The sequence below is a fragment of the Danio rerio genome, chromosome 2 (assembly GCF_049306965.1).
Source record: "Danio rerio strain Tuebingen ecotype United States chromosome 2, GRCz12tu, whole genome shotgun sequence".
NCBI lineage: Eukaryota > Metazoa > Chordata > Actinopteri > Cypriniformes > Danionidae > Danio > Danio rerio.
Window position 1 is genome coordinate 61,017,501 of NC_133177.1, and position 24,611 is coordinate 61,042,111.

General features: G+C 36.2%; 2 protein-coding genes across 5 annotated transcripts in view; one reads left to right on the top strand and one right to left on the bottom strand.

The window, feature by feature from the left end:
• lingo3b (leucine rich repeat and Ig domain containing 3b) overlaps positions 1 to 24,611 on the bottom strand; it is a 790,077-nt gene that overhangs the window by 119,662 nt on the left and 645,804 nt on the right. The gene's annotated exons all lie outside the window — the stretch shown is intronic.
• The window catches only part of LOC100534673 (protein unc-13 homolog A), a 172,838-nt gene that overhangs the window by 25,171 nt on the left and 123,056 nt on the right, over positions 1 to 24,611 (top strand). For all 4 annotated transcript variants that reach the window (XR_012395330.1, XM_073932036.1, XM_073932038.1 and 1 more), the window contains exons 2-4: positions 2,461 to 2,490; positions 5,123 to 5,222; positions 18,094 to 18,211. Coding sequence is in view for 3 of the 4 variants with exons in the window: in XM_073932036.1 (XP_073788137.1) it covers positions 2,461 to 2,490; positions 5,123 to 5,222; positions 18,094 to 18,211 (248 nt within the window). In the remaining variant the exon portion in view is untranslated. The remainder of the gene's footprint in view (positions 1 to 2,460; positions 2,491 to 5,122; positions 5,223 to 18,093; positions 18,212 to 24,611) is intronic.

Below are 24,611 nucleotides of genomic sequence, written 5' to 3' on the forward strand. Positions count from 1 at the left end.
AGTATTTTGTCTGTCTTATAGACTACATTAATAATAATTCTGGACTGCTGTTTTATGATAGCTCATGGACACTGTTTTTTTGCATGAGAAAGTCTATTCCCAGACTTTTACACAAACAATGCGGTTTAAAATCTTTAATAGGAGTATAGTATAGTTTAATACTTCCATCCATCCATCCAGCTAGCTATTTTCCATCATCCATCCATCCATCCATCCAATTATCCATAATCCATCCATCCAATTATCCTTCATCCATCCATCCAGTTATTCATCATTCATCCATCCATTGTATCATTCTATCCATCAATACATCCAGCTATTTCCTATCCATCCATCCATTTATCCATCATTCTATCTATCCATCTGTCCGTCCGTCCATCCATCCATCCATCATTCTATCATTCCATCCATCCATCCATCCAGCAAGCTATTTTCCATCCATCCATCCATCCAATTATCCATCATCCATCTATCCATCTAGTTATTCATCATTCATCCATCTATTTGTATCATTCTATCCATCAATACATCCAGCTATTTCCTATCCATCCATCCATTTATTCATCATTCTATCTATCCATCTGTCCGTCCGTCCATCCTTCCATCCATCCATCCATCATTCTATCATTCCATCATTCCATCCATCCATCCAGCTAGCTATTTTCCATCCATCCATCCATCCATCCATCCATCCATCCATCCATCCATCCATCCATCCATCCATCCATCCATCCATCCATCCATCCATCCATCCATCCATCCATCCATCCATCCATCCATCCATCTAGTTATTCATCATTCATCCATCCATTGTATCATTCTATCCATCAATACATTCAGCTATTTCCTATCCATCCATCCATATATCCATCATTCTATCTATCCATCTGTCTGTCCGTCCATCCGTCCATCCGTTCTGTTATCTATCCTTCCATCCATTGTTCTATTCATCCAACTACCTACACCATCCTTGTATCCATTCATCTAGCTATTATCCACCAATTAAATAAGCTAAACTGGCTGTAGTGTACGAGTGTGAAATGCAAAACATATGCTGGATAAGTTGGCGGTTCATTCCGTTGTGGTGACCCCTGCTTAATAAAGGGACTAAGCCGAAAAGGAAAATGAATGAATTAATTCATGGTTTGAGAGAGAGTGTGTGTCTGTGTGTATGATTGTGTGTGTGTGTGTGTGTGTGTCTGTCTGTCTGTCTGTCTGACTGACTGTGTGTGTGTGTTTGTGTGTGTGTGTGTGTGTGTGTCTGTCTGTCTGTCTGTCTGTCTGACTGACTGACTGTGTGTGTGTGTGTGTGTGTGTCTGTCTGTCTGTCTGTCTGTCTGTCTGTCTGACTGATTGTGTGTGTGTGTTTATGTGTGTGTGTGTGTGTGTGTGTGTGTGTGTGTGTGTCTGTCTGTCTGTCTGACTGTGTGTGTGTGTGTGTGTCTGTCTGTCTGTCTGTCTGTCTGTCTGTCTGTCTGTCTGTCTGACTGTGTGTGTGTGTGTGTGTGTGTGTGTGTGAGAGAGAGAAAAAGAGAGTTTGTGGTTATCTGAGTGTGTCTGTCTGTCTGTCTGCCAGTCTGTGTGTGTGTCCAGCTGACTCGAGGCTTTAAAACACTCTCTCTTCCTCTTTTAATGGCTGTTCTGATGAGCTCAGCTCAGCTGTGTGTGTGTGTGTGTGTGTGTGTGTGTTTGCATATTAATGTTCCTCTGCACTGTATATGCATGTGCTCCAGCAGGCATCAATAATGGATTAAAACACACACACACACACACACACACACACACACACACACACACACACACACACACACACACACACACACACACACACACACACAAACACACACGTCATTACAGTGCAGAGATGGAAAACTTCTTGTCTTTAACACTTACGTCCATGATGGGTTTTCACATGTGCACAGATTCTGTCTCTCCACAGTCACTCAAGACTCTTAGCTAAATAGAAAATGTGGACTTTTAAAGAAAGAAGACTTTAATATTATTTGTTGTTGAATACGGGTGTCACGGTGGCTCAGTGGTTAGCACAGTAATCCCACAGTAAGACGGTCGTTGGTTCAAGTTCCAGCTGGGTCAGTTGGCGTTTCAGTGTGGAGTTTGCATGTTCTCCCTGTGTTGGCGTAGGTTTACCTTAGGTGCTCCGGTTTCCTCCACAGTCCAAACACATGCGCTATAGGGGAGTTGATGAACTAAATTGGCCGTAGCGTATGAGTGTGTGTGTCAATGAGTGTGTATGAGTGTTTCCCAGTACTAGGTTGCGGCTGGAAGGACATCCGCTGCGTAAAACATATGCTGGAGTAGTTGGCGGTTCATTCCGCTGTGGCGACCTCGGACTAAAGCTGAAGCGAAATGAATAAATGAATGTTTAGTTTGGAGGTTTTAGGTTTGATGAATGTTTGTTTCTCTGATATTAATTCCTGCTTTCATGTTTGTTTCCCGCAGTGAAGAAGGCCAAGTATGATGGACCCCAGGGTGAGTTTTTATCATTGATTGATCATTTAATATAACACAGTATTCATAAAACATTACATGGATACTAGCTATATCTGTTTATTTACAGTTAAGGTCAGAATTATTCGCTCCCCTTTGAGAGTTTTTTTCCTTTTTAAATATTTCCCAAATGATGTTTAACAGAGCAAGGAAATGTTCACAGTATGTCTGATAATATTTTTTCTTCTGGAGAAAGTCTGATTTGTTTTATTTCGGCTACAATAAAAGCAGTTTTTATTTTTTATGAACCAGTTTAAGGTCAAAATTAATAGCCCCTTTAAGCTATTTATTTTCGATAGTCTACATCATTATTCAATAACTTGCCTAGTTACCCTAATTAACCTAGTGAAGCCTTTAAATGTCACTTTAAGCTGTATAGAAGTGTCTTGAAGAATATCTAGTCTAATATTATTTACTGTCATCATGACAAAGAGAAAATAAATCAGTTATTCAAATGAATTAATAAAACTATTGGAAATGTGTTGAAAAATCTGCTCTAGATCAGTCTAGTTGGATGTTATTTTATTCAAGAGCTAATTTATGAATTAATTTGTATGATTAAATACGTTTATTTTTTATTGTTTTAGTACTAGGACTATCATAATAATAATTTTAATAGAATTTAATTCAGTTTTCTTTTAATTTGTAATTCTGTTTGTTTAGGTCACAACTTTTTATGTGTAATAATTTAAAATATGATATAATATAATATAATAAAATATAATATAATATAATATAATATAATATAATAAAATATAATATAATATAATATAATATAATATAATAAAATAAAATATAATATAATATAATATAATATAATATAATATAATATAATATAATATAATATAATAAAATATAATATAATAAAATAAAATAAAATAAAATAAAATAAAATAAAATAAAATAAAATATAATATATTATAATATAATATAATATAATATAATATAATATAATAAAATAAAATAAAATAAAATAAAATATAATATAATATAATATAATGTGGCGAAGCAGTGGTGCAGTAGGTAGTGCCTCACAGCAAGAAGGTCGCTGGTTTGAGCCTCGGCTGGGCTGTGTCCCCCCGTGTTGGTGTGGTTTCCTCCGGGTGTTCCGGATTCCCCCACAGTCCAAACAAATGCACTATAGGGGAACTGATGAGCTAAATTGGCCGTAGTATATAAGTGTGTATGGACTGGGATTTCCCAGTGATGGGTTGCAGCTAGAAGGGCATCTGCTGCGGTAAACATATGCTGGAAAACCTGGTGGTTCATTCTGCTGTGGTGACCCCTGATGAAGAGAGGGACTAAACCAAAAAAATAAAAAATATATAAATGAATATATAATATAATATAATATAATATAATATAATATAATATAATATAATATAATATAATATAATATAATATAATATAATAAACTATAATATAATATAATATAATATAATATAATAAACTATAATATAATATAATATAATATAATATAATATAATATAATATAATATAATATAATAAACTATAATATAATATAATATAATAAACTATAATATAATATAATATAATATAATATAATATAATATAATATAATATAATATAATATAATATAATATAATAAACTATAATATAATAAACTATAATATAATATAATAAACTATAATATAATAAACTATAATATAATATAATATAATATAATAAACTATAATATAATATAATATAATATAATAAACTATAATAAACTATAATATAATATAATATAATATAATATAATATAATATAATATAATATAATATAATAAACTATAATAAACTATAATAAACTATAATATAATATAATATAATATAATATAATATAATATAATATAATATAATATAATATAATATAATATAATATAATTCAATTCAATTCAATTCAATTCAATTCAGCTTTATTTGTATAGCGCTTTTACAATGTAGATTGTGTCAAAGCAGCTTCACATAAATGGTCATAGTAACTGGAACAGTGTGGTTCAGGTTTTAGTGTTTAAGTTCAGTTCAGTTCAGTTTAGCTCAGTTCAGTGTGATTTATTCATTACTGAGAGTTCAAACACTGAAGAGCCAATTCATCTATAACATAATATAATATAATATAATATAATATAATATAATATAATATAATATAATATAATATAATATAATATAATATAATATAATATAATATAATAAAATAAAATATAATATAATATAATATAATATAATAAAATATAATATAATAAACTATCATATAATATAATATAATATAATATAATATAATATAATATAATATAATATAATATAATATAATATAATATAATATAATATAATAAACTATAATATAATATAATATAATATAATATAATATAATATAATATAATATAATAAACTATAATATAATATAATATAATATAATATAATAAACTATAATATAATATAATATAATATAATATAATATAATATAATATAATATAATATAATATAATATAATATAATATAACTTATGAGACAATAATTAATAATCTTGACCGGCCTATACAGTACAGTATATTTAGGTGGTAACTGCATATTCATGTCATAATTTATGTATATTTTTCTTTCTGTTTCCACAGAGAAATTCAACACATACGTGACTCTAAAGGTTCAGAATGTGAAAAGCACCACCATCGCTGTTCGGGGCAGTGATCCAAGCTGGGAGCAGGACTTCATGTTGTAAGTCTAACATACATCTACAGTGCTCAGCATAAATGAGTACACTAGGCCTGTCATGATATCTGTTTTCTGTCATACGATATATTGCATCAAAATATATCGTGATAAACAATACTGTTGTCATTTTTAAGCCATTTTAAACCACTCATCATTATATAATGCCAAAATGACAATTTAATATCATCACAATACAAGTGCACTCTTCCAAAGATCACATCATATTTTATTTTTAAGAATATTTCATTTCATTAAAACCATTTTAATAATTGGAAATTAGGTCAGAAGGTGAAAATAAGAAGGACATCTTCAATAAACAATAATAAATGTTAACACAAAAGTGCAAGATAAAAATGAATAGAGGCTGTGATATCTGCTAGCACAGGGGTTTTCAAACTGTGGGTCGCACAGTGAACAAAGGTGGGTCGCGCAACATCACAGAGCTGCAGCTATATTTACATTGAGGTGAATCAAAACCAGTACGATTGATGGCAATAACTCAAAAACCTCTTACCCTATAAATGTCTAAAGTGTGTTTCCTACAAAAAGACAAAGCTGGTTATGTTTCACAGATGTCTTTTTCTTTTTTTTCGTTCGACATTACGACCACTGCTCTGTTTGAGCCCACGCAATCTGCGTTTAGCCGGTAGAGCTCGCGCTGAGCGGTGCTCTCAGTAAGGGACCGTCGGAAAAGTGCTTTTTTTTTTTTTTTTCTTGCTCCGTCCTTCGTGTTTTATTTTAAACACTACTAATTTTCTCTGATCTGTGCATTCTAACATGAACACCTCTGTTATCAAACATAACACAATGAGAGATTCATTTGCTGCTTTTCACTAAATAACTACAGTAACTTTAATCAATATGCAAATACAATCAAAAGTGAAGTAGATTTAAGAGCTTTATTTACTTCTGTATAGGCCATTGGTTTTAATAGGCTAAACCTTTTATTTTATTGTCAAGATTTTCTAATGTTTGCTCTGTATTCTATCATTTGAAGCTATTTGTTGTCCCATATTTTTTACATCCCAACGTTGACAGATTGCTAATCAATAAATAGCTATAGTGCTATCTGTTTTGACGTCAGCTAATGTTATGGAAGGGCGTAGATGTTATGGAAAATAGTAATAGTAATGTAACTACCCCCATCATTCCTTCCTCAAGCAAATGTCTAAATATAAGATCTATTCAGCAATAACGTTAATTGGGTTGGCATATTTATATGACGTTTGTCCAGCTTGTAGTAGTCAATCAAAAAGCTGTTTAGTTTCTTATGACTACACTAGCAGTGGAGTTTACTGCAATGTGACGGGGCTTGATCATAATCACGGGGCTTGATCAAAGGTTGATCATATTCTCTTCTTTTTCAACAAAAAAATGATCACAGTTACCGCCAGCATCCTACAAAGAGCAGTTCAAGCCTCATTTTGTGAGATCGCAAAATCCAAAAAGCCGCACACCATATATTTTTGACTGCTTTGAATGGATCCATTTATCCATATTAAAATATTATGGTGGGTCTTGAGATTGAATTACTTGCCTAGGTGGGTCCTGGAATGAAAAAGTTTGGGAATCCCTGTGCTAGCAGATCTGTATAGTAAATACGCTGAATAACACTGTGTTTTTGACCACACTGACACTGACAACTCCAATAGAGATAGAGATGTTGCACAATCAGCTAACATGTTGCTATTGGTTCTTATGTAAAGGCGATGTATGTTGCAACACCAGAAATGATTGAGGTCATGTCTATGTGTTGTGTGATAAGTCCATATATTGATTACTGTGATAGGCCCAGAGTACACCCCTTTTGAAAATGAACATTTTTATCCATTTCACAGTGAATATCGACAATAATTTGTGGTGCATTTATTAAATACCAGTAACATTACTATATTAAAATAAGAGTTTGGTCACCGAACAGCTTTAGAAGTAGAAAGAAAATACATTTAAATTCAACCAGTTATTGCAAAAAATGTACAAACTAAAGAATTAAATTTTATATGTTTGTTTCTCTTGGTTTTTCCTTTCTAAAATGTTTATTTTTAAACAATATAAACATGTTGGGTGTTAATTTGGGTGTAGTAATTTTTTTAATTCTCTGAAATCTGATTTTATATTTTAGAATTGGACTTTTTTGTGTCTGAATCCTGGCACGGTGGCTCGGTGGTTAGCACTGTGGTCTCACAGCAAGAAGGTCGCTGGTTCAGCCCCGACTGGGTCAGTTGGCATTTCTGTGTGGAGTTTGCATGTTCTCCTCGTGTTTGTGTGGGTTTCCTCTGGGTGCTCCGGTTTCCAAACACATGCACTCTAGAGGAATTGAATAAACTAAATTGGCAATAGTGCATGTGTGTGGATGAGTGTGTATGGGTGTTTCCCAGTACTGGGTTGCAGCTGGAAGTGCATCCTCTGTGTAAAACATATGCTGGAATAGTTCATTCAACTGTGGTGAACCCTGATGAATAAAGGGACTAAGTTGAAGGAAAACTGAATGAAAGAATGAATGAATGAATCTTGAGTTTATATTTACAAATGTGTTTTTTTTTTCTTCTGAATTCTGAATTTGCTTTTGACAGTTTGAATCACATTTAATCAAAATGAAAAATAAAAATGATGCTAGAAATAAGCTACTTTGCTCTCCAGGAGGAACTATTATAAATACACTGCAAAAATGGAGTTGTTGCAATACAGGGTCATTGTGGATATGTTCCCCTGTATACATTTCTGGAGAGAGTGAGTTATGTAGCCAGAGGTACATCTGGCTGCATTTCGTCTTTGAAATGAACGCTATAGTGTGATATGACACCGCTGACGGCTTCTGTTGCTTATCACGCTACCAGCTGACAGTTTACCTCTGTGTGTACGGCTTTTCTGATGTTACCAGTTTGACCATTCGATCGCTGTAAAAGTCGGCAGACTTGGTACGCAGAGAGGAGTTGACTGTGACGATGGGGTTTAAGTCCAGCAAAGAACAGTTCCAGAAGACAAAAAGAAAAGAAAAAAAAAAAGTAAATAACAGGGTGAGAACATGGTAAGATCTGAAAACGTGGTTAAAAAAAGGCGAGGGCTTTTCTTTTTCTGGATTGTTTTTGAAAACACTGTTGGTTGGTTTGGCGAGGGGGTGGGGCCCCCGTGGCAACGGAACGCCTCCTTCTTCCCGGCAGCCAGGTAAACTTCATTAAATTGGTGCCAAAACTCAGGAAAAGGAGGGACACGTTGTCCAGACTCCCTCGCTGCTGAGAGGGGTGAGTGTTCAAGAGTGAACCCGAGTGAGGGAGAAACCCGTCTGTCTGCCAAGAGTGTCGGGGCAGCCAGGGCTTGGTGAGGAAAGAGTCTGTCTGCTGCCGACTCCCAGCATGGGAAGGAGCAGGGGACGTAGGGCTCATCACCGCTTGAGATCTGTAAAAGCGTACACAGCGGCCTCTGGTGGACTCGCGAAAACAAAAAGTGCCAAGAAACGTACCTACTGGAATGAATTTAGCGCTCTCCAGAAATCTATACAGGGGTACGTATCTGCAATAAGCCTGGGTTGAGTTTTTGTCTTGTTTCTAGTCTAAATATCTAAAAACTTTTAAAGAAGCAACTCTCAAGAAGCAATTTCTAGACAAGCAAAAAATAGTGTCTTGATTAATCGAAATTAAGCAAGTTTTTCCTCTTTTAACAAGCAAAACAATCTGCCAATGGCGTAAGCAGAATAATCTTATGTCAAAAGGAAAAACAAGTTTATTTTGCTTACCCCACTGGCAGATTATATAGCTACACTGCAAAAAATGCTTTTCTTGCTTACATTTGTCTGGTTTCTAGTCTAAATATTTAAAATGTTCTTATATCAAGAAGCATTTTCTAGACAAGCAAAATGTATTGTCTTGTTTTGAGAAATAATATGCCAATGTTAAGTGAGTTTTTCCTTAAAAACAAGCAAAATAATCTGCCAATGGGGTCAGCAAAATAATCTTGCTTTCCAATTTTTGATAAGATTATTTTGCCTCCCCCATTGGCAGACTATTTAGCTTTTTTTAAGGAAAAACTCATTTAATATTAGCATATTATTTCTCAAAACAAGACAATATGTTGTGCTTGTCTTGAAAATTCTTCTTGATTTAGGAATTTTTAGATATTTGGACTAGAAACAAGACAAAAAAAGTAATAAAAGCACTTTTTGCAGTGTAGTTTCAAGGGTAAAACTCACTTAATTTTGATTAATTACTTCTAAAAACAAAGCAGCATTTATTTGCTTATCCAGAAAAGGCATTTTTGATTTAAGAGTTTTTAGATATTTGGACTTGAAACAAGACACAAACTCAGTGTATTGTGTGTTTGCAGTGTAGTAAAGAGATTCCCTTTCTGCTCTCCTTAATGTGTTCATTCTGTTCTGTTCCTCCTCTTTGATTTTGGTCATCCCCTCATTGTTGTTACTCACAGATCACTGTCTGCTGTATCTCTGTCTGTCGTCTTCAGTGTATCCTGCTCGGTCCAGCTTTAACTCTCCATCAGTCTGGCTCCAGTGTTCATTCATATTTCTCCTTCATTGATAACAGACAGTGTGTTCTGCTGCGGCACTGCTGGTGTGTGTTACGTAATGCAGCTCTGCAGAGAATCTCCTCTGTACTGTACTGTGTGGGACGTGCCTTTAATATCCACGGCGGCATATACTGCACACATCTGCAGGGTTAGAACGTGACAAACTACACACTGCCAAAAAGATCTGTATTTTGTGATTCACAAGTGTTTATTTGTGGTTGTAAATTGCATTATGGGATGTTGATCTCTGCCCATTTGACTTTTGATGTTGAAAATTCTGCATTTAACAAAGTGATTTTTATTGATGATTTAGTAGTTTGAGATAATATTATGTGTAAGAGATATTATCTAGAGAAATAAGCATAGATATATACATTAGATGTCGCCTGGCCTATTGTTGTCTATTGGACGGAATGCGTCAATAGCGCCGCCATCTTGCTACAGGGTAGCGCTCCTTTGAAATGAATGCGGGACCAAGGTACAGTGGAGGACTGTGGCCATCCAAAGCCGAGATATACACATATATCTATGATCGGGAGTTTTCCTGGATGTTAGTATGTAATTTTTTTTCGCTAATTACGAAAATTATAATTTTACATCACTTTTCTACATTGATGGATCAGTGACCGCACGGGCATTCCTGACAAAAAGCTTGTGTTTGTGTGTACAGAAATGTACTATTTACCCTGCCTGTTAAATCTGATCTAATCATGTCCTGAAACACAGCTCCTCTCCTGCTTTCACTGCTCATACTGACGGAGGGAGCGATTCGTTTGTGTATGAATTCCCCGACCGACTCTTTCACTAATGTTAGCCGACAATAATACAAGTTTCTGACAGCGCAGCATCTCGTTGTCATATTTCTTTTGCACTGTTTGCTGATTTTATTCAACAAAACTAGCATAAGCCGAGTGTTTAGTGTGAGTTGGAGTTGCTTTGCCGTATGGTGAATGCAGTAAGTGACTGTTATCATCAATAACGTTACCTGATTAGCACAAAAGTTCAGAACATACAAAAACAGAAAAAAACTTAATATTACCTATGAAATGTTCTGCCTTTGTGCTTTGTTTTCTTTGTTTGCTCGTTACTACACCCGTAGACAGCGCTAAAGTCCCGCATCTTCACGTAATAACACTGTCTTGTCTAGTGCGGTTGAATGACATTTGTCCTGGGAGCACTGTACCAATGTGGCGGCGCTACTGACGCATGCTCAGGTTCCCTATGCGATATCTAGTGTATATATCTATGAGAAATGAGAGTGTAAAATAACAGAAGATGTGCTGCAGTTTATTACAAGGTTTCTGTAGCATAATATACAACGCCAACCCAGACAATACAGCACTGCACACTATTACACATGTTCAGAAAAGTCACTTTTTCAGGCTTTTCAAGGTTAAAAGTTGTTGGAGGAAAGATCAAGCTTTTATTAAGCAACCATAAAAGCAGAAATAAACTGGGAAAATAGAAATACATAAGCACGAATCCCAAAATCTGAAGATCCGAGTGCGAAAATGAGAGCACCTAAATGGATATGCTGGAGGATAATATTAAAGAAAATGAACAAACAGGAAAAATAAACAGAAATATAAATAAATATGCAATAATTAATATGTATTATCTGTCTATTCACAAAGATGCTCAGTGACCAAACTCTTATTAATGGAAACTTTATATAACCTCTATTGTCTATCAGCTTGTTAAGTGGTGACGTGTTTGTGACGTATGTAATACTGTTTCCGGGTCCAAGCCGGCATTCATTTGAGTGGAGAAATCATTTGTTTATGATCACGTTTTATTCCTATCACACATTAAAGGTAATTTTATATAAAATCATAGTGTACACAACAATCTCTGGGCTTGCTGCATAACAAATACCAAAATTTTAACAATTTATAAAAAAATAATCTCTTTCTGGCCATCGGATATTAGGCATGGACATATATATTACGATCGTGATTTTCGAAAGCCTTAAATCGCTTTGTAAACATTTATTATTACCATTTCATGAGTCTCCTCATTCAGTTGAATAGAGCGCTTGGACCCGGAAGCCGCTCCGCGTGACGTCACACTTAACAAGCGGATATTCTTGGGGTTTGGGGTTGTAGACTAAAGTGTAGAGGGTTGGGAAGTCGCGGATGAAGTGTGTGTGAGGAGGATAATCGGTAAAAGGAGGTGCTGGATCAGATTTCAGAGGTTATGAATCCAGATTGTTCCGACACAAATTGAGCCCTGGGCCCGGATTTTTAAAAGGATTAATCCGGATAAAATTGATCCAGATCTAGTAATCCTGTTTTTGCGATCCGGGATCACGTAATCCAGCTTACTTTTTGAGCCAGTTTTTAAAAGCAACATCGGTTTGGATCAATCTGATATGGATAGGAACTTTTCAGGATCACTAAATCTTGACAACCAGTGCTCAAACAGAATAGGAAATCACAATGTAGAACTATAGAAATGTAAAGAGCAGCAAGTAGAATAGCCAGTGTGGGTCTATATACATTTTTATTTTGATTTGAAATGAAAACACACACTTTTTAAAAAAATAAATAAAAACAAGAAAAACCCCCAACCCATGCTCTCCCAGCAGCCTGCTCATCTGAGATCTGCAACACAAACACTGTACATTGAGGATACTTATAACAAGTTTCAAATATAGATGTTTTAAATTAAAAAAACAAACCTTTTGTGCTCTATTTTGTAGATTCAGGCGCAAAGTCCAAATTGCAGGGCGCAAAAGCATTAAGGGCATGTTCGAATGTGTTTCGAGAATAAACCAATCAGAAGCTGCATCCCAAATGGCACACTATGCACTCATGCACTATGTACTTATGCACTTACACACTACACAGGATAGTACATGTATGTAGTGGCGTCCCAAATGGCACACTAATGTTTTTTTACTAAACGTAAATTCAACCCGTTTCCCTGATGACGTTTGACGGTTGCCAAATCAGTGAAATAAACGACCGAATTATCAAAAAATACCTGCCGTGAGTATAACCACATTCACCATCAGGAGGCGCTATAATCACTCTCATAGGGGAATTTTGCTTTCACAATCCAAAATAAATAAAGTTATCCAACATGTGCGCCCGATAGCTCCGCCCCTTCCGCTACGTAAGCAAACCTGCGATCGTTGAGTGCGTGAAGTGTCCATCATTACACACTTCATTATACCGGCTGAATGAGTGCATCATCCGGGTAATTAAAGTGCACTTTTAATTGTTAGAGTTTCCAGTGTGAACACACTACTCACACTATTTATACTACAAAATGGCGTAGAATAGTGCATAAGTATGCGATTTGGGACGCAGCTAGAGTCTCATCTCCCATTCCCTTTAAGAGTCAGTTGCGTCGCTCTATAGCGCATTTGCTATTTAAATGGCGGACATTGTTAGTGTAAAAACTAAACGCTTCACTAGAGAGAAACGGTTAAACAGAGCATCTGCAGCGCGAGAATGAGAGATGAGCCTCCTCATTCTTTACTTTCGCTTTCACTCTCTTCCGTGCAAAGAAACATGTTGTACGCTTAGACATCCATTAGCCTAAACACACTTCACATGCTTTAAAAATGTGGCATTTCAAAACTATTGATATTTATTTTAAAGATTTATATATTTAATGATACATAAACCAACACAGGCTCATTGCAAAAACATATCCCCGCATACATTTCTGGAGAGAGCCATGCATGAGGCCAGAGGTACGTATGGCTGCATTTCATCTTTAAAATGAACACTACAGGGTGGTATGTACACTGAAAAAAAAAGATTCAAGGATGATTCCTTGGATTTACTAACTTTTTCTAAGTTAAGGGGTTGTAAACTATTTATTTGGGCTGATTTTAAACTAACAAATTAAGTTGAACATTACTAAATTTAATTTGTTTGTTTAAATTCAACACAAATAAATAGTTTGCAACAACTTTGCAGACAGCATTTTTTTCAGTGTAGAGTTTGCATGTTCTCCCCGTGTTGGCATGGGTTTCCTCTGGGTGCTCTGGTTTCCCCCACAGTCCAAACACATGCGCTATAGGGAAATCAATTAAGCTAAATTGGGCTTAGTGTAAGTGTGTGCATGTGAGTGTGTATGGGTGTTTCCAGGTGCCAGATGTATTCATTGCGTAAAAAAAATGTTGGTATAGTTGGCGGTTCATTCCGCTGTGGCGACCCCTGATGAATAATGTCCCTAAGCTGATGAAAAATTAATAAATTAATACGTAAAGCAGCATTTTTATTGCATAAATTCACATTTGTCCACACACCAAGTGATCATAACACCATCGCATCTCAGAATTGTAAGTATCTGCTATCTTCCTTTCCTAATAGTGCATCCTGCTGTTTTCTAAATTAGCCATGTTTCATTTTCCTCCTGGCCATGTTTGGTTTTATATTAGTTTCTGTTTTGCCGTGATGTAATTATGTAAAGCAGTTTAGTCTATGAAATCTTCTCAGCGTGGTGCCAACAATAAACCCTGATGCAGCAAATGCCAACATCTCCGGGTAAACATCTGATTCCAGAGCAGCTCTTATTCGCCCACACGGCTCACGGTTTATTTAACACCAGACTTGATGTTGATTTAAATGAAAGCATTTTACTTTCTGCTGCATCTCATTGTCTTTATGAAACGTACACTGCACATTGTTTATCTTTTGTTAAAGAGATAGTTCACCCCAAAAATATAAATTCTGTCATCGTTTACTCGTACGCTCAACAATATTTTTGCTGCTTGTGCAAACTACTCATTTAATCATCACAATTCTTTAGATTTTTTTTGGGGTGACCTAATTGTTTCATGTTCATTCTACTTTAATTTGTTAACATATTTATTAAAAAAGTTAACTTAAACCATGGCAGCAAGGTTGCTCAATGATTAGCACTGTGGCCTCACAGCAAGAAGGTCGCTGGTTAAAGTCCCATCTGGGTCAGTTGGCATTTCTGTGTGGAGTTTGCATGTTCTCCCCGTGTTGGAGTGGGTTTTCTCTGGGTGCTCTGGTTTCCCCCACAAGTCCAAACACATGCGCTATAGGGGAGTTGATGAACTAAATTGGCCGTAGTGTATGAGTGTCTGTGTGTGCGTGTGTGTGAATGTGTGTATGGGTGTTTCCCACTACTGGATTGCAGCTGGAAGGGTATCCGCTGTGTAAAACATATCCTGGAATAGTTGGCGATTCATTCAGCTGTGTCGACCCCTGATAAACAAGGGATTAAGCTGAAGGAAAATGAATTAAGGAATGATTACTACTGTTTGTATTGGGACAACATGAATGAATTGTGTATATCTCTCTGTGCGCTTTTTCACAGTGTAGTTTCTTTCCTCTAATGAACACAAAATAAGATGTTTTGAATATTGTCATTGTTACGTCCTTTTAGATGTTAATATTAAACTAGGAGTACATGACATAACATACATTAGTTTAATGTGTGTGACAAGCGGATGGAGAAAGAAATAAACTGAACCAAATAATCACTGCAATTATTTATTGCCCATACATCCAATGAAACCAGTAAATATATATTATACAGTGAAAGAAAAATATTTACAATGATTAAATAATGAATTACCTGGGGGGAGAGGAAGTAGTTGAATGTGCTTAAATCAAAGAAATAAATATAACAAAACTCAGTAACTGTTTTCATCAAACTAAACTAAATATGAAAAGAAAAGCATGAAAAGAAACATCTTCAACGTACCAAACGTCTAAACTAAACTGCTCTAACTAAAAACAAAACATACAGAAAACAGCACATTCTCCTGAACCTAGTGAACTAATACAAAATATACATGTGTATATGTATATCGCGCGACTTACTCACTCCTACACCTCTCCGAGGCATCACTCAAACATGTCAGTTGCTGGACAAGTTCACAAGCAAATATATTGCATTATTAAATCGCAAATTTTAGACAAGAGCATTAAACAAGCAAAACACATTCTCTCAGACTAGCCCTCGCAAGAGAGACTGTCCTCACAGAGACCCACAGAAAGAATAAGAGCGAGAAGTGGCGAGAAGGAAAGAGACAGAGAGAGAGAGAGAGAGCGATCGCCATTGCAGTTTGGGCTCGGCTATTAAACGCTACGCCAACCAGCGATTGGTGGCGCAAACCCAGCGTCAGCGGCCAACGTCATCAGCACGAAATGCGGATCCTCCAATGCCGTTCGTACCTGTAACACATGCATGAAACGACACACCCACATACAAACAAACGCACACACTTATCCAAAATACGTTCTGCAAGCGAACGTTACAGTCATTAGTGCATTTTTGGGTGTAATGACTTATAAAGTTACAGTAACTGAATTATTTTTCCACCGAAAAAGTAGATTACTGTTGATTTTCAGGTCGTTAAGTTGCAGATATTGCTTGTCTTAAAGAACCCCTATTATGCATATTTTGTTTTTGGGGGTCTCCAACAATGATTGTAAAAAATATGGATGACGCGACAGCCCTTTTCCCATTGAACGCCTTGAGGGCAAAACCCCTGCTTGACGGGCACAAACTGTCGCAAAAGACTGCTGAAATTGGAGCCTTGACATGCGCAGAAGGACTGTCTGATGGAGCCAGAGGAGGAGCCGCGAAAATGAGCAGAGTCGAGCTTCCAATCAAACGCTTTATGTAAAATCAACCACGCCCCCCGAACTGCTCAGCATGCGTTTGCTGTCATATCAACACAAATGGATGTAATAACGTTAACAAATATGAGGGTTTTATATATTCAATCGCACCAGCTCCGGACCGCAGCGCATAACCTACTTGCGGCGTCGCGGGCTGATTCCGGCTCGCATGCGGCAGCGCATCCGGAGTAGGTCCAGCAGAGGTAGTCAGTCTGAGCTCTGAGGGGTAAGTCTCCGGCAGGCGAGAATCTAGCCGGAACTGGCCCGAGTGTATTTTGCTATCTGGGTGGTTAGGCGTGTATCAGCAAACTAATAAAGCCTGAAAAAAGCCCTGACCTCAGCGAATAAACAGAGTTCCACCAGGATCATGTATGTCAGAAACTGTAGTTTACTGCTGAACTCATTTTGTCATGGTAAAATAACACAGAAATCGAATAATAACACTTTAGTCTCCTGCCGAAGCTCAGACGCGCTGCTTTGAGAAACTGTCAATCACAGCTGTCAATCACGATGACACGCCCAGCATTAAATTACTGCTAAAAACAAACTGTTTACAAAAATGAAGATCTGCACCTATTTCAGCACAATAACCAGTGCCTTAATCCACCAGAACCATCTTTCGGGACATTTTATTGCAAGTGTAATGAATTTTTTTATTTGGGCTCAAGTCTCCTTCATTAACACGGAGGAGGCGGGCTTTATGACTTGTACTGCAGCCAGCCCCCAGGGGGCGATCTAACGGCCGAGACCTTCACTCAAACACAGGCTTGCGGCACACTTGGTCTCCAACAACAGGCTGATATGCATGCAAGGTCAAAAAACACTTTCATTGTCTCATAATCTGCATTTATTTTTACCTAATTATCCCAACGACTCCCATATGATTCCTTCAGTGATTCATTTGTTCCCAAATCCCTCCTTGCATTATGCTAATCTGCATTGATTAGTCAGATGACCCAGTCTGTTGTGATTGGTCGACTGCGTTCAACAATTTTGAAGTAGTCAGAGTGCAGAGTGTATGTGTGAGCATACCTGCCAACACTCCCGTTCTTCAGACGCATCTCCCGCCACCCTCCCGTTTTGTTATTTCTCCCAAAAAAACTCTCGTAATTTCATCCATCCCGCGCCCATTATTAAATAACAGTAATTATTATTATTTAATTCATCCATTGATTTTCTTGTTGGCTTAGTCCCTTTATTAACCCGGGTTCGCCACAGCGGAAGGAACCGCCAACTCATCCTGCAAGTTTTTACACAGCGGATGCCCTTCCAGCTGCAACCCATCTCTGGGAAACATCCACACACACACTCATACACTACAGACAATTTAGCCTACCCAATTCACCTGTACCGCATGTCTTTGGACTCTGGGGGAAACCGGAGCACCCGGAGAAAACCCACGTGAATGCAGGAAGAACATGCAAACTCCACACAGAAACGCCACCTGAGCCGAGGCTCGAACCAGCGACCAAGCAACCTTCTAACATTATTTATTATGAAACAAAATGCAACAATGCATGGAGGTAATTATACACTTAAACTAATTATTTAGTGTGCATAGGGGATTGGAGAGGGCAGGTCAGGCTTTCCAGCAAGTGTGTCCACCACAACAGATGCAAGTGCTGAAGATGAACGAGCAATGAATGTTTGGTTGATCTCTCCTTTTCATTGGTTTCCCAGTTGTAAGTTGATTGGTTTATTTCATCAGCGTTTCTTCCTCTCTGTATTTCTCTGTCTAGTGAGATCAATCGTCTGGATCTGGGACTCACAGTGGAGGTGTGGAATAAAGGTCTGATCTGGGACACCATGGTCGGGTATGTCTGGATGCCGCTGCAGAGTATTCGGCAGTCGAATGAGGTCAGCACTGCATGGTTTCAATCATATCATAATAACAGTATTGCAGCTTAATTATCATTTCAGCATCTGCAATGGTCACATTACAGAATCTGCACTGTTGAGTCTGCACTGTAAAAAAAAATCTGTAAATTAGCAGTTTTTCATATTTGGTCAGTCATGTTTTTATTTTTCGCCTGTATTTTCAGTCTATTTGCTGTTGTTAATTGCATTATAGGATGTTGATCTCTGCTCTGTCCACGTCTGATGTTGAAAATTCAACTCTACATTCTAACAAAGTGACTTTTATTGACATTTTAGTGGTTATAAATGATATAGGGAATAATATGTAGAGAAATAAGTGTGTAAAGTAACAGAGAATGTGTTGCAGTTTAGTACAAGGTTTCTGTAGCGTAATATACAACACCAACCCAGACAATAAAACACTGCACACTATTGCACATGTTCAGAAAAGTCACTTTTTCACACTTTTCAAGATGAAAAGTTGTTAAAAGAAACATCAAGATCCCATAATGAAACTCAGATGCAGAAATAAATAAAAAATAAATAAAAACTTGAACCACAAAATACAGAAAACTGCTCATTTACAGATATATTTTACAGTGATTGATGCAGACTAAACAAAAACAAATAATTAAAAATTGTTATTATTGTTACTACAAGATTGTATTTTCTGTTTATTTTCACTTTATTATCATTTTTCTATTATTTTAATTTTGATTGATTTATTGATTGATTTATTTATATATATATATATATATATATATATATATATATATATATATATATATATATATATAATTTTTTCATTTATTTATTGTTATTGAAAATTTCACTTGAACAAATATATTAAACATGAATCAAAAATCGTAGTAAAATTTAAGTAATAAATACCAAGGTAAAATAAAATAATGTAGTGCATATTTTATTTAATTATATATATATTTTTTATTATTTTACAGTCAAATAAAACATTAAATAATTGATATATTAATATAAATATTATAAGGTTATTAAATATTGATGTTATTTATTGAGCTGTTTTGTTCATTTGGCGATATTTTGTCACTTTTATTAACAATTTAGTAGATAATATGCTTAAGAATAATATATAAAGAAATAAGTCTGTACAATAACAGAAGATGTGCTGCAGTTTATTACAAGGTTTCTGTAGCGTAATATACAACACCAACCCAGACAATACAACACTGCACACTATTACACATGTTCAGAAAAGTCACTTTTTCAGGCTTTTCAAGATGAAAAGTTGTTGAAAGAAACATCAAGATCCCATAATGAAACTCAGATGCAGAAATAAATAAAAAAAAATAAAAACTTGAACCACAAAATACAGAAAACTGCTCATTTACAGATATATTTTACAGTGATTGATGCAGACTAAACAAAAACAAATAATTAAAAATTGTTATTATTGTTACTACAAGATTGTATTTTCTGTTTATTTTCACTTTATTATCATTTTTCTATTATTTTAATTTTGATTGATTTATTGATTGATTTATTTATATATATATTTATATATATATATATATATATATATATATATATATATATATATATATATATATATATTTATATATTTATAATATTTTTTTCATTTATTTATTGTTATTGAATATTTCACTTGAACAAATATATTAAACATGAATCAAAAATCGTAGTAAAATTAAAGTAATAAATACCAAGGTAAAATAAAATAATGTAGTGCATATTTTATTTAATTATATATATATATATATTTTATAATTTTACAGTCAAATAAAACATTAAATAATTGATATATTAATATAAATATTATAAGGTTATTAAATATTGATGTTATTTATTGAGCTGTTTTGTTCATTTGGCGACATTTTGTCACTTTTATTAACAATTTAGTAGATAATGTGCATAAGAATAATATATAAAGAAATAAGTCTGTACAATAACAGAAGATGTGCTGCAGTTTAGTACAAGGTTTCTGTAGCGTAATATACAACACCAACCCAGACAATACAACACTGCACACTATTACACATGTTCAGAAAAGTCACTTTTTCAGGCTTTTCAAGATGAAAAGTTGTTAAAAGAAACATCAAGATCCCATAATGAAACTCAGATGCAGAAATAAATAAAAAATCAATAAAAACTTGAACCACAAAATACAGAAAACTGCTCATTTACAGATATATTTTACAGTGATTGATGCAGACTAAACAAAAACAAATAATTAAAAATTGTTATTATTGTTTACTACAAGATTATATTTTCTGTTTATTTTCACTTTATTATCATTTTTCTATTATTTTAATTTAGATTTATTTATTTATTTATTTATTTATTTATCTATTTATTTATTTATATATTTATTTATATATTTATAGATTTTTTTCATTTATTTATTGTTATTGAATATTTCACTTGAACAAATACATCAAACATGAATAAAAAATCGTAGTATAATTTAAGTAATAAATACCAAGGTAAAATAAAATAATGTAGTGCATATTTTATTTAATTTAATATATATATATATTTTTTATAATTTTACAGTCAAATAAAACATTAAATAATTGATATATTAATATAAATATTATAAGGTTATTAAATATTGATGTTATTTATTGAGCTGTTTTGTTCATTTGGCGACATTTTGTCAATTTTATTGACAATTTAGTAGATAATGTGCTTAAGAATAATATATAAAGCAATAAGTCTGAGTCTTATTTATTGTCAGTCACTAATTGATTGTCATCAGTGATTGATGCAGACTAAACATAAATAAATAATTAAAAATTGTTATTATTGTTACTAGAAGATTATATTTTCTGTTTATTTTCACTTTATTATCATTTTTATATTATTTTAATTTTGATTTATTTATTTATATATTTATATTATTTTTTCATTTATTTATTGTTTTTGAATATTTCACTTGAACAAATATATTAAACATGAATCAAAAATCGTAGTAAATTTTAAGTAATACCATGGTAAAATAAAATAATGTAGTGCATATTTTATTTAATTATATAAATATTTTTTATAATTTTATAGTAAAATAAAACGTTAAATAATTGATATATTAATATAAATATTATAAGGTTATTAAATATTAATGCTATTTTGTTTATTTGGCGACATGGTGGCTCAGTGGTTAGCACTGTCGCCTTACAGCAGGAGGGTCACTTTTGACAGTTGACATTTCTGTGTGGAGTTTGCATGTTTCCTCCGGTTTCCTCTACAGTCCATACACATGTGCTATAGGTGAATTGGGTAATTGGTACTATTTGTGGTTGTGAATTGCATTATGGGATGTTGATCTCTCCTCTGTCCACTTGTGATGTTGAAACTCTACAGTTTAACAAAGTGACTTTTATTGATATTTTTGTAGATAGTATGCATAAGAAGTCTTATATAAAGAAATAAGCCTGCACAATAACAGTTGTGCTGCGGTTTATTACAAGGTGTTTATAGCATAATGTACATCACCAACCCAGAAGTTACAACACTGCAGACTATTACACATGTTTATAAACAACCCAGGCTCATTGTGGAAACGTAGTCCCGCGGACGTTTCTGGAGACCGTGGAATACGTCCCGGCGGGTACGTACGGCTGCAGTTTTTGTTTTCGTGAATCCGCGAGAGGCTGCTGTTGTGTGCTTTTTCGCACCTCAGACGCCTCTCGCGAGTGCTGTTCACTCCCGCGATGTTCTCGCGTGAACCCACCGGAGGCTGCTGTCCAACTGACCGGATGATTGACTGCGCGAGCGGCCAATCGGCAGACCCGCCCTCCTCCTTCCCTGAACCCAACCAATTTTACCGATCGACCCGCCCGCCCGCTCGCTTCCCTAAACCCAAGCAACATTTTACAAAAAGCCGTCCAAAAAAATAAAAGCCCAGATTTTTTTTTTCTACCGTGTTTTCAGATGTCACCGCGTTCTCACCCTGTCACGAAACTCGTTCACTTCATTTTTTGGATTCTGTTTTTGTCTTACATGATGGAACCGCTCTTCCCCGGACTCGAAACCGATCGCCGTGGTCGACTCCTCTCTGCATCTCGAGCCTGCCGACGTACACGATGAGCTGAGTGGACAAACGGGTTGCAGCGGGGAAGCCCTCCACAAGGAGGTAAGGCAAACGTGAAAGGGAACAGTGTCACACCGCCCCGCAGCGTTCGCTTAAAAAAAATAAACACGGCCGTACGTACCCCCCAGGACGTATTCCGCTGTCTCCAGAAACGTCCACGGGACTACGTTTTCAGAATGAGCTTGGGTTGAATTTTACCGATCGACCCGCCGGCCCGCTTGCTTTCCTTAAACCCGAGCAACATTTTACAAAAAGCCGTCAAAAAAAATAAAAGCCCCGAATTTTTTCTTCTACCGCGTTTTCGGATTTCACCGCTTTCTCACCCTGTCACGAAACTCGTTCACTTAATTTTTGGGACGCAGTTTTTGTCTTACCTGATGGAACCGCTCTTCCCCGGACTCGAAACCGATCGCCGTGGTCAACTCCTCTCTGCATCTCGAGCCTGCCGACGTACACGATGAGCTGAGTGGACAAACGGGTTGCAGCAGGGAAGCCCTCCACAAGGAGGTAAGGCAAGCGCGAAAGGGAACATCATCACACCGCCCCGCAGCGTTCGCTTAAAAAAAATAAACACGGCCGTACGTACCCCCCAGGAAGTATTCTGCTGTCTCCAGAAACGTCTACGGGACTACGTTTTCAGAATGAGCTTGGGTTGAATTTTACCGATCGACCCGCCGGCCCGCTCGCTTCCCTAAACCCGAGCAACATTTTACAAAAAGCCGTCCAAAAAAATAAAAGCCCCGATTTTTTTTTTCTTCTACCGCGTTTTCGGATTTCACCGCGTTCTCACCCTGTCACGAAACTCGTTCACTTAATTTTTGGGACTCAGTTTTTGTCTTACCTGATGGAACCGCTCTTCCCCGGACTCGAAACCGATCGCCGTGGTCAACTCCTCTCTGCATCTCGAGCCTGCCGACGTACACGATGAGCTGAGTGGACAAACGGGTTGCAGCGGGGAAGCCCTCCACAAGGAGGTAAGGCAAACGTGAAAGGGAACAGTGTCACACCGCCCCGCAGCGTTCGCTTAAAAAAAATAAACACGGCCGTACGTACCCCCCAGGACGTATTCCGCTGTCTCCAGAAACGTCCACGGGACTACGTTTTCAGAATGAGCTTGGGTTGAATTTTACCGATCGACCCGCCGGCCCGCTTGCTTTCCTTAAACCCGAGCAACATTTTACAAAAAGCCGTCAAAAAAAATAAAAGCCCCGAATTTTTTCTTCTACCGCGTTTTCGGATTTCACCGCTTTCTCACCCTGTCACGAAACTCGTTCACTTAATTTTTGGGACGCAGTTTTTGTCTTACCTGATGGAACCGCTCTTCCCCGGACTCGAAACCGATCGCCGTGGTCAACTCCTCTCTGCATCTCGAGCCTGCCGACGTACACGATGAGCTGAGTGGACAAACGGGTTGCAGCAGGGAAGCCCTCCACAAGGAGGTAAGGCAAGCGCGAAAGGGAACAGCGTCACACCGCCCCGCAGCGTTCGCTTAAAGAAAATAAACACGGCCGTACGTACCCCCCAGGACGTATTCCGCTGTCTCCAGAAACGTCCGCGGGACTACGTTTTCAGAATGAGCTTGGGTAGCTTATAAAAGTCACTTTTTCACACTTTTCAAGGTTAAAAGTTGTTGGAGGAAAGATTAAGATCCGATGATGCGACTTAAACGCAGAAATAACCTGGGAAAAGTAAACATTTGAATCACAGAATACAGAAAGCTGCTCATTTATGGATATTTTTGGAGTGTATGCTCTACTCTTTCTGTCCCGTTACATAAGCCAGTGCCTGCTTTATTTAAAGACTGCACTTTTTCCCAGCCTCCTTCCTTTTGCTGCTTTTATGTGCTGCTTCCTAAACGAGTTTTTCTTCATGCTTTCATAACGCGATATGAATAATGCATCATCAGCTGTCAATAATGAATGAGTGTTTTCTTCTTCAGTCTCTGGTGCTTTATGAGTCCGCTATTGTGTTTTCTAAGAACGTTTTTTAGATGTTTCTGATGAGGGAATACAGCGAGCGGTGTTTGGTGTAGTGCGTTATTAATTAAATAACTTACTACTGAAAAAATGTATGACACGGTGACTCAGTGGTTAGCACTGTAGCCTCACAGCAAGATGGTCACTGGTTTGAGTCCCGGCTGAGCCAGTTGGCGTTTCTGTGTGGAGTTTGCATGTTCTTCCTGTGTTTGCGTGGGTTTCCTCCGGGTGCTCCGGTTTCCTCCTCAGTCCAAAGACATGCGCTATAGGTAAATTAGGTAGGCTAAATTGTCCGTAGTGTATGTGTGTGAATGAGTGTGTATGGATGTTTCCCAGA